Source organism: Etheostoma cragini, chromosome 18 (genome assembly GCF_013103735.1).
Source record: "Etheostoma cragini isolate CJK2018 chromosome 18, CSU_Ecrag_1.0, whole genome shotgun sequence".
NCBI classification, from domain to species: domain Eukaryota; kingdom Metazoa; phylum Chordata; class Actinopteri; order Perciformes; family Percidae; genus Etheostoma; species Etheostoma cragini.
The window spans coordinates 4158559-4175005 of record NC_048424.1 but is presented as its reverse complement, the minus strand read 5'-3'; the positions used below and the strand labels follow the sequence as shown (position 1 = coordinate 4175005).

The following is a 16447-nucleotide window of genomic DNA, read 5'->3' as shown; positions in this document are numbered from 1 at the left end:
ATAGTGTGCGTCCCTGTGTGTAACAAGCATAGTGTGTGTTCCTGTGTGTGTAACATGCATAGTGTGCGTCCCTTTGTGTGTAACAAGCATAGTGTGCGTCCCTTTGTGTGTAACAAGCATAGTGTGCGTCCCTGTGTGTGTAACAAGCATAGTGTGCGTCTCTGTGTGTGTAACAAGCTTAGTGTGCGTCCCTGTGTGTAACAAGCATAGTGTGCGTCCCTGTGTGTGTAACAAGCTTAGTGTGCGTCCCTGTGCACGAGCCTAGCATCATTTTACTAATGCTCTGTTAAAATAACAATGAAATACTGCGTTACGGACTTTAGACCACGGTTTTGGTTGGTCATTGGCCGCTGCCTCAAGATAGCAAGATGCCCGAAATGCACCTGAACACACCTCACTGTAAGAACAGCATGCCCAGAATGCACCTGAACACACCTCCCTGTAAGACCAGCATGCCCAGAATGCACCTGAACACACCTCCCTGTAAGAACAGCATGCCCAGAATGCACCTGAACACACTTCCCTGTAAGACCAGCATGCCCAGAATGCACCTGAACACACCTCCCTGTAAGACCAGCATGCCTAGAATGCACCTGAACACACCTCCCTGTAAAACCAGCATGCTCAGAATGCACCTGAACAAATTGTATTAGGTGCATTTTAGTGCAGTTTGTCATCTGGATGAAGACATAAATGTGTTGGATTATTAAATGTTGCTTAACTGAAGCCGTTTTACTTCCCAGGGAAGTAAACACACGTAAGAAGATGATACCGAGGCCCAACTATAGATGTATCTTCATTTACAGATAACTACCTATTTGAGCGGTATGGATTTTCTTCCCAGTCTACGAGTTATGTCGCCTACATAACCTTATCCGCCCTCGTATCAAAAAAGCCAACGCTGTTATGCGTAAATCACGATGCTTATCAATATCACTTCTCTATCAGTCAGGACCAAGATCTGACGATAATTACACTTGTGCTTTCCATAAACTGTAGTTGCTTTGGCCTTTTATTTCAGTTGCTACCCTGGCAGTGGGAAGAGATTGTGAGAGCAAATAAAAATGTAAGTAACCTCGTTACAAAGTGAATATCTCACCTGTCTCTGCAGCTCGCCATCTTCACACCGGTGTGATGAAACGTCACAAACAGGAAGATGGGCACCGTCTGGAGAACCTGAGAAATCAAGATCAAGTTCTGAATATTCTGTTGTGATTCAGACTTTTATTTTAAAGTTTTAGAAAATAGAAAGATGTGTCCTCAATTTAACTTATGCAGTCCTCCAAATTGCAATTTTGATTAAAAATTTTGATAAATTGTGATGCCCCCAGCAGGCTGCGGAGGTAACGCACGTCGGACATGCGTGCCCAAATGATATGATATGGTGGTGGACTGATAGCTGGAGTGGTGCCAGTTCACCTCCTGGGCACTGGCAGTTGTTCCCCAACTGCCATATAATGACATATAATCATCTTTTCCTATTCTAGAAAAGCGTGAAAACATAAAATGCTAAAATACAAAAAGGTGACAGAAAGGTTAAAGAAACCACCAAAAACAAACTCTTAAATGTGTGTTTGTGGTACTGGTTCTGGGCCATGTGTGGGGGTCTGGAGGCACCGGGGGCTAAAAACGTAACTACAAAAAAATAGTGTTGAAAACTATTAAATAAAGCATCCAAAAAAAGTGTTAAACGCGGTGTTTTGTCGTACCAGTGTTGGTCCAGCTGGGGGGGTCCGGGGGCTGGCAGTGGTCAGCGGGGGGGCCGGGCACCCCGTCTCTCCGCAGCAGCAGCTGCAGCTTCCTGTGGCTGAAGACGCTCTGCATCAGGTCCAGGTCCAGACCTGACAGCACCGCCCCGTTCACCGCCAGAACCTCGTCCCCTGCCCTGAGGCCTGTTGGGAAACAAACACACACACACACACACACACACACCATTTATTTATGTCCACATGAACAAAAATGGTAGAGGGACACAAATATTACAGATGCAGTACAATATTTACAATAAACTCATTGCCCAGTGGGATGCAGCAGGTCTTCACAATATCACTTATACACACAAACAAACAAACAAACAAACAAACACACACACACACACAGGCTGCAGGAGTCGTGAGCGCCCTCTGGTGTTAATGTTGAACATGATGCCTGTGAAATGTGAGGGTCGCAGACCTTCTCTGGCAGACAGTCCCAGCGGCTCCACCTCGGTGACGTGCACGTAACTCCTCCCTGCTCCGTCCACGTGACCCTTCACCGCAAACCCTGGAAATAAAATGTCAACATTCATTTTAATTTATCATGCTCCTGCACAACCACAAAATACAGGACGTGAAGCATTAAAAAACATGAAAACAGCCGCTTCTCACGCACAAATCCTCCTCTTCAGCCATTAGTTCTCTCTTACAGAACATGTCTAAATTACATTCACACACACACACATACACACGCACACGGCAGAGAAGCTTCCCCTGAAAGCTTGGCTGTCAAGTCAAGTGTGAATTTGTTTTCTTACCGAAGTCTTTGGCCGCGTCGAGTCGACAGATGTTCAGAGTGAAAACACCTGGAAGCTGCGGCTCCTCACACACCTGAACAACAAGAGGAGAGTAAGCACTGCTGGAAGAAGTATTCAGATCCTTTACGGCAGTATAAGTGCTAATACCAAGCTGTAAAGATACTCTGTTACAAGTGAAAGTCCTGCATTTAAAATGTCAGGAAAAAGTAGTTAAAGTATTAAAAGTAAAGAAACAACATAAGAGCCCTCTTTATATTTTACTCTTTTTTTACTTACTCTTAGTATATCCTGTCCTCTACAATTTGTCCTCTATAGACTGTCCTCTACAGTCTGCCCTCTACAGCCTGTCCTCTACTCCACAGCCTGTGTAAAGTGTGTACTATGTGCTGTATTCTGAATACGTATTCCGTTACTCCCCAACACTGTTGAATGCAGCTTGTGTCAGCACTTCTAACCTAAGACAAATTTTCCTACAGGACACTAAAGTTAATCTTATCTTAGTATAATTAAAGACAGGTGATGTGCAGAGAAGGGTCTGTGTGTCACAGTGAGTGTTTAAATGAAGAACATGCAGGGTTAAATGTTCAGTGAACGCACCTGCAGAGCATCAGGGCGTCCTGCAGGGGGCGCCGCCTCCCTCTGAGAGGTCTCACCATCACGTCTCTGCTGTGGGAAACACATTCAGAGTTATTTACTGCCTGCAGGGCAAATACAACATGTAGATATTCATCAAAAGCTTCAGACAAAAAATATGTTCTTAGTTTAGTCAGGGGAAACTAGAGCATTTAAAAATAATCTAACTCCGCAGCCAGGACTCACATGTTGATGATGGAGGAAATACTTGCTGATCTTTGTAATAGAAAACGTTTGCATAGTCTCCAAACTCAAACTAACAAAAGAGGTGTTTTCAAACCAAATCTGACACAAAAACAATGATACTATCAACATTTCTACCTGGTTTGTGATTGGCTGAAAGGTCACAGATCAATTACAGGAAGAACAAAGGAAGAGGGGGAAGAGAAGGAGACAGGAAAGGAATCATGATGAGAGGGGTCAAAGAGAATAAAAGTAAATAAAAACCTTTAATTTCAGACGAAGCAGCAGGAAGAAGAGGAGGCGTCCCGTAGAGAGATAGAAGAGGGAGGGCGAGAGGAAGGAGGTTGAAAGAGGAGCAGAGGAGAGGAGGAAAGAAGGAGAAGGTCCTGTGGAGAGGAGAGGAGGAGGGGGAGTGATGCTCTGCCTCTGAAGGAGGATTAACATCCAGGGACAGAGGACCTCTGGGAGAATAAAAGACGCAGAGACCTCCGTCTTTTTTTCCTCCTCTTATTAAAATACTTTTGACGCTTTCTTCAAGGTTTTATTTCGCCTTTCTTTACTAATTTGGTCTGGCGGCTATCATGAAAATTAAAGTGCCCATATTATGAAAAAAAAACTATTCGTACCATTTTGAGTGAGATAAAGGTTTCTGAATGTATATAATTTTTTTATGCTTTCTTTGATGTTTCCGCCGCCTTGAGGTTTTTGACGCCTTTTTCAACACTTAAGAGGCAACTATACCGTTTTTCCTCAACCTGGGCCCTATGTTCCCGACTATGTTCCTATATGTTTGTGTCTGAGTGACTGACGGGAACAACAGTCTCTGACATCGGTGTCCACATACTGTTGGCCAGATTAATTCATCTCTCTCTGCCCCCCCCCCCCCACCACAGCTCAGCCGGTAGTTGTCTGACTATCCAAACACTATCTGAATAAAGAAAACCTTCACCCTCTCTTTTCCCTTTTCTTATTTTCTACCATCACCCTCTCATACTTTCTCTTCACATCCCTCCTTTGTTCTCTTCTTTTGTTTCCTTTTCTCCTCTTTATTCTACCCTTTGTTCTCTTCCTCTGGGGGTGGGGATGCGTTAAGGGACCGACAGGTGGCTGGTGACTCTGGACAAACACTCTTATTCACTATCTGTCCTGAAGTGTGCGGACACGCACACGCACGCACACACACACAATAGTGGCATACAAGTGGTAGCTAGGTAGTAGTATTAGTACTTATACTCTAGTAAAGGCTCTGAATACTTCTTCCTCCGCTAGTTTCAGCATCCGTCCGCTAAAACACAAAGCCAAAATAAAGCTGGAGCTGCGAGAGAGATTTATCGTCCTCTGGACTCCCACGCACCCAAAATAGCTTGGCTGTTATCAGCAGCCCCCCCCCCCCCCCAGGAGCCGAGTATGATGGGAACTTCTACAACATCTGTTGATGATGAACAGAGGAAACGGAGCCAAACTTCAGCTTCTTTAAGACAAACTGCAACATGTGAGAGCGTTTGTTTTGTGTCGTTGGCATTTTGCCCATTTTCAGGAAGCCAAAAGCGTAGCAAGCTGGGGTGGTTTTGGGGGGGGGGGGGGGACTGCTGGATTTAAACTGTGTTTAACTGTTCAACTGCAAGCTTTTAATCAGACTAATGGCCGCTGACGATCAGCCACTGGAAGACAGATCAGGGCACTGCTGGGAGTATTTAGAGGACTTCTGGACCTTTATGTGTATATTTACTTGGTGCCAGTCTGTGAAGTTGAAGCATATTTATTTTTGATCTTTTTTACAAATGTGTCAAATTTAATGTACTATATTCACGACGCTTGAGTATATAATGCACCCCAAGCCTCTCTCAAATATTTAGGTACATGTATAAATGTCAGATTGAGAGATATTTTGTGTTGATAAAATAAATATATAAAGAAAGTTACAAACAAAACCAGCAGCATAAGAATTTTGTTTTTTCAAATGTACGATAATATAATAATAATAAATTTTATTTATAATGCCCTTTACATTTCAAAAAGAAATCTCAAAGTGCTACAATTAATAGGGAGTTTAAAAACAGTTTCCAATATACAGTATATATATTTTTTATGGATATATATCGGGGGGTTTTCCCTCTCCATTCGGCGTTGGATGCACCGGCATCTTTTTATTTATAAGGCAGTATTAGGACTTCTTCCTCCTTATCTGAACACTTACGTCCTCCTGAGGTCTGCAGGGACACATCACCTGCGCTCACAGGATCGGGTTTTATTACAGTCCCTAAAGCCCGCACTGAATTTGGCAAAAAGGCTTTTAATTTTGCAGCACCATCCGCATGGAATTAGCTTCAAAATGAACTAGAGTCGAAGGAGTTGGTCTCACTTTCTTCTTTTAAAGGCTTTTTAAAGGACCTCGCAGAAAGGCAGTCTGTATGTCATTGTTTTTAAATTGATTTAGGACCCATTTTTTCCCAACATTTTAGTTGCCTTATGTGTCGGCTTTGTCTGCTTTTTTGTCGCCGTGGTAATTGCGGTGTATTACCTGGGTCGTGGAGTGTCTGGCGTCCCTGCTGCGTCTCTTGGATGCGTCCAGCGCCCTCAGAGAGGACGGCAGGCCCCGCCTCCGGCTGCTTCCTCCAGACAGAGTGTGGCAGCGGCGCCGCAGCGTCCCCTCGTCTCTGCTGCATACCTGGGGAGACGCCGCACGTCCAACATGAGACACTCGCCGTCAAAACCGAGGGCCGAGACTGTAGCTGCGTTCCCTCTACAGTGTTTAGTAAATAATGAACCATATGGGGAACGACCAGAGCAGGTTTCGGCATTGCCAGATGAAGCTTAAATCACTGAGAGGTGAATAACTAGACCGACAGTTGTGAAAATGTGGAGAGATGAAAATTAGAGCATTATTGGTGTTATTGTGGGATATTTATGCCAGCGTAGTGTCCAGTATTGCATACTATAATATTTTACCAGAAATAGTATGCAGTTTGCATAATGTCTGTGTGTGTGTATGTGTATGTATGTATGTATGTATGTATGTATGTATGTGTATGAGTGTGAAATTGTGTGTATGTATGTATCTATGTGTATGTACAGTATGTGTGTGTGTGGTATGTGTGTGTAAGTGCGTCTGTGTGTGTCTATGTGTGTGTGACGCAGTGTTTTCAGAGGGTTGAGATGTTCTTTCCTCATAACCCGTCAGCTGTGTGGGCGGATTTAGCGACGGCTTTCAGTTTGTGTGTGTGGGCGGGGGCGCTTTTTACCAGAGCATGGAAGGAAGACACGGAGAAGACGCCCAGCCGTCCCAGCATGCTCTTGGAGGGCCGGCTGGCGACGGCGAGCAGGCTCTTGGGGTTGGGTAGCTCGCCGCCCTGCAGGCTGGACAGATAGCAGCGCAGACGGAAGAGATCCAGGTTCAGCTTCTCCAGGTTCTGCTCCCACTGCTGGATCTACACACACACACACACACACACACACACACACACACACACACACACACACACACACACACACACACACACACACACACACACACACACACACACACACACACACACACACACACACACACACACACACACACACACACACACACACACACACACACACACACACACACACACACACACACACACACACACACACAGTTCTAAACATTATTTATTATTCCATGGTCTGTTTCTTTTCTGCATAACAGACCGTTAGACTGACCAAACATTGGTGCTCATACAGCTGATCACAAAGAAAGACAGAGGACAGGGGAGACAAGCAGGGCCGGCTCGTCTCATAGACAGGACGAGCAAAATATTCTAGTCGGTAACGACAGAGTCCAGCTATGAAGGTCGACACCTAACCTAAAATACTGATTCAGGGAAAAATAATTGATTTTAAAACCATCGCTAGAAGTATCCCACCCAAAACATTTTGGCTTGTGATGTCACTCTCCGCGGCCTCATCTGGCTCGGGAAGCTAACATTTGTTGTTCCAAGCAGCCGGTAACAACCCGACACATCTGGACCAGATGTAACACTCCTCTCCCGGCCTGATACTGCCAGAAGGCCCTGGAGGCAGAGCTTCTTCTCAGAGCGGCAGCAGCAGCACACCAACCGCTCACTTTATAAACTCTCTGCTGCTTTTACAGGAGCTCCAACTGCGTGACCACTTACTGAGGACGACCCGGGATAAACAGGCCCTTTATCAAAAACATCCATATTCTGCGAGAAAACAAGTTGTTTGTTTGCCATTGAAACCTAAAGTCAAGTCAAGCATCAAGATTTGAGTTTTTTTGTGTTGTTCCACCAGAACAAGTTCCCTGCTGAAACTATTTAGCGGACCCACGGTTGCTGCGTCTGGAGCTCAGCGCCGCCAAAAAAGGAAATGCAAGTACAAGTAGCTCAATGTGTGGTCTAAAGTACAGTACCGGAGTAGATTTATTCACTGACCTGGCTCTCTACGGCCTTCCTGTTCCTGGGCTCCCTGATGACGGACAGCTGCAGCTCGGCCATCTTCTTCATCTTGCTGTCCATGTCGATGCTGTGCAGCAGCGCGCCGCTCTGGCAGCGCAGCAGGCGCAGCGTGTCCTCCGTCCCGCGTCGCTTTGCCAGCAGAGCTGCGCTCGCCGAGTGGATTGCTGTCACCCAGTTTTCCAGGTCCGTCTGCGTGGTGGCCTGGAGGGGGGTGGGGGCATAAGAGAGAGGAAAAGGGAAGGGGGAGGGGAGAGAAGGAAGACGGGAGAGCGAGAGGGGAGAGAGAGGGGAAGAGAGGGGAAAAGAGGGAGAGAGAAAGAGAGGGTGAGAAGGAGACAAAGAGGAAGTCAGATCACGTTTATTTGTTGTTTCAAAGCTCAGTATATTGAATCTTTATTATTTAAATATTACAACTTTTCCATTATGAAGATTTTTTTTTCCAGAAACATTTCGTTTAGAGCCACCAGCAGAGCCCCTGATGGTCTGAAGGTATAACAAATAAAAAGGAGTGCGTAGTATCTAGGCGGTGTTTTGTGTTGCAGTAATTAGCCGGTAGGGACCTTACACCCTCCATCTACAGCTGCTTTCAGCTCCGGACAAAAAGACTCCACGCTTCAGGTAACCATGGAGACGTGGGTATGTGTGTGTGTGTGTGTGTGTGTGTGTGTGTGTGTGTGTGTGTGTGTGTGTGTGTGTGTGTGTGTGTGTATGTATGTATGTATGTATGTATGTATGTATGTACGTGTGTGTTTGGTGTCTCCGTCTGTCTGTGAGTCATCACACAAAGCGTGTCTTTGCTGGGCGTCTCACCTGGAAGAGGTAGACGTCTCCATGCGAGTTGCTCAGACAGAAGACGTGCTCCTTTTTGGGATGTTCCGGGACGGCCTGGACAATGCTGTCGTCTGCTAGCAGGGCGTAGCGCGGAGAAAGCTCCCGCTCAGCGCCAAGTGTTTTCCCGTAGGTCTCATAAAACAGCAGAGAGCAACCTGAGGGGACAGAATCAAAATCATCCTTTAAAAGGCTTAACTTCCAAATTTATCAACATGGACCCTACTTTCCCATGCGTTAGTGTCTGAGTGACTGATGGGAACAATCTTTGACATTGGTCCAGTATCACACCCACAAGACTCCATGTAAATAATCACTACTTTTATCATTGAAAACACACTTCATTCAAAGTGGACAGAAACTAAATAAAAGTACCAAAAGCCGACTTAGTTTATCTTTCCACTGTTCCAACAATCACCACTCTGGTCTGGTGGAAATAAACTCTTAATTCACCCATTTATATGTGGAGATATGCTGCTCTATACACGCTAAAAGTAGTGATTATTTACATGGAGTCTGGAAACTAGTTTCAGTAATAAAGTGAAAAGTGACAAAAACATTAAAAGGAAAGTGTCAACAATGTCAAAGAACAATTGACAAAACAAGAAATTACCAAAATAATCCAAAAAAAACGCATCCTAGACAAATGTCCAAACTTCTAGAAAAAATTGACAAAAACATAAAAAATACGGAATGAGGAATACATGTTCTTTTTGTCTTGACTTTTTGAAGCTTTTAAAAAACATTTTTGTCACTTTTTTGCCATGTTTACAGTTTCTCTAGTTTATATTACATTTAGATGTTATATGTATACTTCTCAAGGTGACCCAGTATTATTTAGTATCTGTCTGCATTAAATGAAGTGTGTTATAGGATGATAAAATCCCTGTTTATTTACATGGAGTCTGGTGGGTTTATATACATTATATCCGTTAAGTGACATACCTTTCAGAGTGACCCAGTAGTGCTTCCACTTGCGGCGAGCCACCAGCTCCAGCTTCCTGTCTTTGCTGACGGTGATGAGAGCTTTGAAAGAGAGCCATCCGGCCCGCCGCACCGCGCCCTGCTCCGTCTCAAACAGGAAGTCCAGTTGCCGGCCTCCCCCCTCCTCCCCCTCCATCTCTTCCTCCCCCTCCTCCCCGTCTCCCTCCCCGTCCGACGGCTCGGTCCGATCGGCGGCGCTGCTGCCGCCACCCGTCTCCAGCTCCTGCATGAAGTTCTCGTACACGTTCTGCCGCTGGTTGTGGGTCTGGTTGAGGTTCCTGGATGAGCCCCAGGGGCCAGTTGGGACCTGGTTCTGGCTCTGGTTCTGAGCGTGGAGAGGGTTGGAGGACCACAACAGGCCGCAGCCAGCCGGCCCAGAGTCCAGCTGGGCGGCGAAAACATCGCTGCTGTCGCTGCCATACGACTCCTGGGGAAAAACAAGTTGAATGACAAAATTTGGGGCATTTTTAAGTCTCCCACAGATGCACAACCCCGGCTCTCTTCCTGTTTGTTGTTGTTGTCATGACTCACCTGCAACCTCCTCTTCTTCCTGCTCAGACTTCCTGTCCAGTCGCTGAGTTGTCGGATCCGACTCTTTAGGAAGTCTTTGCGGCTGTTTCCGGCGGCGTTGCTGACACACTCAGCCCTGCGACAGGGAAGCGTCAGTGAGGAGTACCGCTGCTCCACGCCTCCTCCTCGAGCTGAAACCTCCTCTTCTGTGACGATATCATCCAGCCGTGGCGCAGAGCAGCAGAAGGTGGCGTCCGGTGCGGTGGGGAAGGCGGGCTGCGTGTTGTTGTAAACGCTGTCCAGTGAGGTGGAGCTGAAGTCTCTGAGGTCGGCCGGCAGGATCACAGAGTCTCCGATGCCGCTGTCCTCCGTGCGCCCGGAGGAGCAGGTGTTGTAGCCGGCGCCACCGCCGATGGAGGCAGCGGAGAACTCGCTGCTCTCGGCGGCGGCGGGGAACAGGAGGCTGGAGTTAAACCCAGGTGAGACATCCACCTGATTGGAGAAGACAGTGTTGTAGCTGCTGCTGATGGCAGTTTCCTCTGTGCGGGCGGAGGAGTAGCCGCTGCTCGGCGCGCAGACAAACACGTTGTCAGCCAGCTCGCCGGCCGTCCCCCACGGCGAGTCATACCAGGAGCCGTCAGAGCTGAGCGAGCTGCCTTTACTGGTTCGCAGCAAGGGTTCGACTGCTGTCGGGGCAACGGGGGCAGGGGGGAGCCCCTGCTTCTCCAAGGACACTCCTCTGGTGTTGGTGAACTCCACCCTCATGCTCCCGTCTTTGCCAAGCAACACTTTGGGGCTGCCGCCGCCGCTCTGCAGAGATGTGCGCTCAATGCACTGCCCGGTACTTCCTGTGAAAAACCTTGGAGGAGGCGTGGCTCCCTGTGTGGGTGCGTGTTCATAATGCCAGGATGTGTACGGCGGCCCGGCAACCTGCGGCTTCAGGTAGTTCCTCCCGCGGCTCCGGCCTTGACTACTGCTCCTCCACCAGCTGCGAGCCGACGGCGCCTCCTCCCTCCTGCAGGAGAGCCGGAGCGAACACGGCGGCTTGGCAGGAGACACAAAGCTGCTGTGGCTGTCTGTGTTTCCCATCGCAAACCTGTAAAAAATTTTACATTCTCATTACCATGAACTGGGGTAGACCCTCCGTATTCATGCACCATCTTGTGTTGTTGCGTTGTGAAACATTCAGTTGGGTTAAGTTTTAGAGCCTGACTGATAAACAATTTTTAAGGCCGATACAATACAAATACTTGGTTATTTAAAAATCTGATATTCCGATATATCGGCCGATATATTTCAAAATAAAAATCCAGAAAAGCGTAACAAAAACAGATTTCCCTAACATTTTATTTATTGTTATTTATGAGTTCTCACTAAAATAATATGATTTGTTTTATTGTCACGAAAGAACAGAGGAACATCAAAATATATTAAAGTTCTGATAAATAAAATGTATGAAAATACAAACTTAAGATATGAAACTTAAAGCCTATTGAACAAAAATGCGAAAAAGGGGAAGTTGTAGATCGCCCTCCGGTGGACAAACGAACCAGGGTTACAAAAGTGCATCTATTTCTGCTTCTACAACTAAAATTGATCCTGCATGCTTTATTTTAAATCTAATCGAATTATCTTCGTTTCAGTTTGGGTCAACCAGCGCCAGCTCTCTAACAAACAGTCAAAAAAGAAAAACTCACAAAACCCTAAAAACAAACGGTAACAGAAAGGATCCTGATTAGTTCCTTACCATTCAAGCATTTTACACAAACACACACACACACACACACACACACACACACACACACACACACACACACACACACACACACACACACACACACACACACACACACACACACACACACACACACACAGTTTTAGTTTTAAATTCCACAAGCAGTGTGATGTCTTTTGGCAGAAAGCCTGACTGCCGGTCTCTAGAAGTCATTATTCATTCAACTTTAGTTTTTGTTAAAAAAGGAAAACACTCAATACTATCTGTAAATAAAGCAAGAAATGAAAAGTGCACTACAAAAACAAAACAGCAGCAACATATCGCCATACCTAACATGAGATAAACAGTTACACTACTGCACGTCGTTCTGCTGTTTTGGTTTTCTGTGTCCATAACGTACGGGACGATAAAGTCCAATAATTTAAAAAAAAAATCTAAGTTTTACCGGTTTTATAATATCCGTCCTGAAGACTCTTCTCCTTCTCTCCGTTTCTCTTTAAATCTGATGCCTCCAGCTTCTCCCTCTCTCTCTGCATCTGAAGCTGTTGCCTCCAGCTGCACGCTCTCTCTCTCTCTCTCTCTCTCTCTCTCTCTCTCTCTCTCTCTCTCTCTGTTGGGGGAGAACAGAGGGAGGGAGGGGCTTCCTGAGTCAGAGCCCTGGTTATTCCTATGAGTTGCTCAGTGTTTTTGTTGCTTTTTCTTACATTTTATTCCTTGTTTTGAACCTCTTTTGCTGCTTTTTAGTTGTTGACATTGAAGTTTTAAAAACAATGTCACATCTAGCTCCTCTCTCTCTCCCCCCCCCCCCATCCCAACTTCTGTGTCAGTTGTTTTTATTGGTTGTGTATCCATGTACTTTTTTCTCTAATGTTGTCTATCAAGGCGGCTTGCAACCCTTGTGTCTTGTTGTGAAGCACTTTCTGTTATATAAATTAAGTTAACTCAACTCTCTCTTTCCTTCTCTCTGTCTCACTCTCTCTCTCCTGTTGAGGGAGAACAGGAGGAAGGAGGAGCCTCTACATATAGACTTTGCTTTTGTATAAACCCTCCCTCACTCTCTTCCTTCCCCTGTCTCCCTCCGTCCAATTACGTCTCGGCTCCTTAAACTAGACTTTCCTCTTTCTTCTGTTTATTTTGGTTTTCTGGAAAGGCGAGTTATTTTCTCCTAATTTTCTAATTTTTTCTGTTTTTTTTAAGTCTTTTTTTAAAAATCAGGAATCACTCAGTTTTTTCAGCTTTATACAGAGAGACCACAGGACAACAGACTTTAGGGGTGCAAACAGAAAGATCATTTCCATTATCGATTTAACTAGATGTTTAAATGAACTCAACACTCATGACACAAGTCAAAACCTGAGTCAAAAAGAAAAAAACACTGAGCCGAGACAATTCAGAGACTCAACAATTCAGGAGACAAGTCAGAGACAATTCAGAGACTCAAAAACTCAGGAGACAAGTCAGAGACAATTCAGAGACTCAAAAACTCAGGAGACAAGTCAGAGACAATTCAGAGACTCAAAAACTCAGGAGACAAGTCAGGGACAATTCAGAGACTCTAAAACTCAGGAGACAAGTCAGGGACAATTCAGAGACTCAAAAACTCAGGAGACAAGTCAGGGACAATTCAGAGACTCAACAATTCAGGAGACAAGTCAGGGACAATTCAGAGACTCAACAATTCAGGAGACAAGTCAGAGACAATTCAGAGACTCAAAAACTCAGGAGACAAGTCAGGGACAATTCAGAGACTCAACAACTCAGGAGACAAGTCAGAGACTCCGGAGACAAGTCAACACAACAACAGAGTCAAGACACTGAGCGAGACAATGTTAATTTTAAACAACATACAAAAGAACACAAGACCCAAAAGAAGAAGAAGAATCTGTGTAAAGAAACCAAAGATGCTGAGAGAGACAGGCACCGGAGACGTCCACCTAAAAAGTCAGTGAGGAAACGTCCCCAAAACAGAGACAGGATAAAGTCTCAAGTCCAGACTGGAGACGGGACTCAAGCACAGAAATCAGTTGTCTTGTGCAGGGCGTTAAAAAGCCCCGAGGCTCATTTCCTGAGAGGTCAAAGGTCAGGGCGGACCTGAGGTTCAGGGTGTTGGAAAACATCGAGTTCAGGGATGCCCACGCCCATCCTGATGGAAACACTGTGCTACTAATGCTCCGCTGACCCTGAACGCATCACTGACCTTTGGCCTCTCAACGCTGGGGGGAAACCTCGACAGATGCGAAGCCCATCGCAGAGAGACGGAGACAGACCGAAACAGAGAGACAGAGAGACGGAAAGAGATGGAGACAGAGTCAGGGAGAGAGAAAGACAGAGAGAGAGAGAGAGAGAGAGAGACAGAGAGACACAGCACAACACAACACTTAATATCTGTAGTTCATCTCCCCAGTTTACTCTGCCTTCTCATTAAGTCCTTGGTCCTTTGTGTTTTTTTACGTTTTGTTTGTCTGCTTCCGTCTTTGTCTTCTTTCTTACTTTGACACACTTTTACTGCATAATAACTGATACTGTTGTTGATTTTTACTGATTTTATTTTTATTTTTATCTTAAATGTATATATTTTAGTTTACTCAATGAATTTTTAAGTATGTATTTCTTCATACATTAATGTCATTGATGTTTTGGCAATATTCTTATTTCTGACATTCATGCCAATAAAGCAATTTGAATTGAATTGAATTGAGAGATGGAGAGACAGAGAGAGAGATGAGAGAAATGGAGAGAGATGAGAGACGAAGAGAGATGGAGAGATGAAGAGAGATGGAGAGAGATGAGAGAAATGGAGAGAGATGGCGAGACGAAGAGAGATGGAGAGATGAAGAGAGATGGAGAGAGATGAGAGAAATGGAGAGAGATGGCGAGACGGAGCGTAATGAGAGACGGAGAGATGGAGAGAGATTGAGAGACAGAGAGAGATGGAGAGAGATGAGAGAGAGAGAAATGGAAAGACAGAGAGATGGAGTGATGGTGAGAGATGTAGAGACGGAGCAAGATGGAGAGTCAGAGAGAGATGGAGAGAGATAAGAGACGGAAAAAGATTGAGAGAGACGGAGGCTACCTGTCTTGTTTAAAGATGTATTTCTCTGTCCTTTAATGTATAGTAATATAGTTTAGCATTATTTTTACAAACTGGACTTTGGGTTTAAACCTGCTAGGGCACGGTTTAATGTGAGTACGGCATGATACAGACTTCCATGGCATCAGTATCGGTTGAACGGCGTGCACAGTCCCTAACCCCCCCCCACCCCCCACCCCCCAATCACTCCTCTGTCCTCTCTCTGTTTTGTGTCTTGCCGCTTGGATGGAGTCTGAGTCGGCCGTCCACTTTTGTCTTGCCGTCCTATCGGCCATCTGCCGGCTCGCATGACGCCCCGCCACGGACGACCCCCCCATTCTTCACCAACAAAGACCCTCTTCACCCCTCTCATCCCCCCCTCCCGAGGAAGGCGTGAGACTGACATATTAAAGGAATTCATCCCATTTGAAATGAATAGAATCTGATTAATGTGCAGATTGTGTGGAGGTATGCCACCTGTTCTCTCAAGGAGACTTTACATATCAGAGAAGTCAAAATAAAAAAATTAAAATAAATCATGAGAAAAAGTTTCTATATTACGTATATAATCGTCATTCTATGATGATTTCTTTATAAAAAATGTGTCGGTTTCAGTTTCTAAACTAACATTCATGAAGTAATAACTTGTAAAACAAGAAAACCTGTTTTCTTGTTACAGTATTACTTTATCAGCTTGCAGTATGACGGACAAATCCACTTAAAGAATAATGTTTGTTTTTCTACTGCCGGTGTAATGAAGCTTTTGTCTCAAAGCTGAGAGGACGCAGGAAACAGGAAGTCCACATCAGCCCTAAATATCAGGAAACTGATACCTCCTGCAGCCGCAGATGCACAAACCCTCAAACTGCAGCCTTTGTTTACAACATAATAACTTAGATCACTAACATAATACTATTGATCATTAACAAAATAATACTATAGATCAGAGGTGCCCAAATTCTTCCATATGAAGGACCTAAATGTATCTGGATGGAATGCAACGGGCCAAAAACAAATGCCGATGATGAAGAATACCGTAATTGTTGCCATTCTCCGTAGACAAAACGTCCATCTGTAATTTAAATGGGAAATTTACCAGCACTGTGCTTCATATTGCTGTTAAAATCACATTATGTACTTTTAAACTGCACAAAATGTACGTTTGTAGTCATTACTTTTAAAATAAGGGGAGAATGAGCATAATCATGTCAAATCCATGGTGGGCCAAAACAAAGAGCACGGGCCAAACTTGACCCACGGGCCCCAAATTGGGAAGCCTTGCTATAGATCATTCACAACATAATACTATAGATCCATTATTCACACCATAATAGCATAGATCTATTATTCACACCATAATGCTAGAGATCGTTTACAGCATAGTACTACAGATGACTTTATACTTGGTTTTCTGTTCACACTTGGCGGCTGTGGAGTAAACCATGTTTTCAGAAAAGTCCTGAGCGTCTTTTTGAAGTTGAAAAAAGCTCACACACACACACACACACACACACACACACACACACACACACACACACACACACACA

The 16447-nt window shown here is 45.0% G+C and overlaps 1 protein-coding gene across 2 annotated transcripts in view; it reads right to left on the bottom strand.

Moving 5' to 3' along the window:
• The window catches only part of LOC117961459 (T-lymphoma invasion and metastasis-inducing protein 2-like), a 34866-nt gene that overhangs the window by 9492 nt on the left and 8927 nt on the right, over positions 1 to 16447 (bottom strand). The window contains exons 2-12 of one of the 2 annotated variants that reach the window (XM_034900132.1): positions 10117 to 11191; positions 9547 to 10012; positions 8584 to 8759; positions 7750 to 7974; positions 6571 to 6756; positions 5850 to 5996; positions 3110 to 3178; positions 2513 to 2585; positions 2173 to 2262; positions 1710 to 1892; positions 1100 to 1176 (exon numbers count right to left, since the gene is read on the bottom strand). In XM_034900132.1, coding sequence (XP_034756023.1) covers positions 1100 to 1176; positions 1710 to 1892; positions 2173 to 2262; positions 2513 to 2585; positions 3110 to 3178; positions 5850 to 5996; positions 6571 to 6756; positions 7750 to 7974; positions 8584 to 8759; positions 9547 to 10012; positions 10117 to 11184 — 2760 coding nt within the window. In that variant the 5' untranslated portion in view covers positions 11185 to 11191. The remainder of the gene's footprint in view (positions 1 to 1099; positions 1177 to 1709; positions 1893 to 2172; positions 2263 to 2512; positions 2586 to 3109; positions 3179 to 5849; positions 5997 to 6570; positions 6757 to 7749; positions 7975 to 8583; positions 8760 to 9546; positions 10013 to 10116; positions 11192 to 16447) is intronic. The other variant, XM_034900133.1, reaches the window with a different exon arrangement.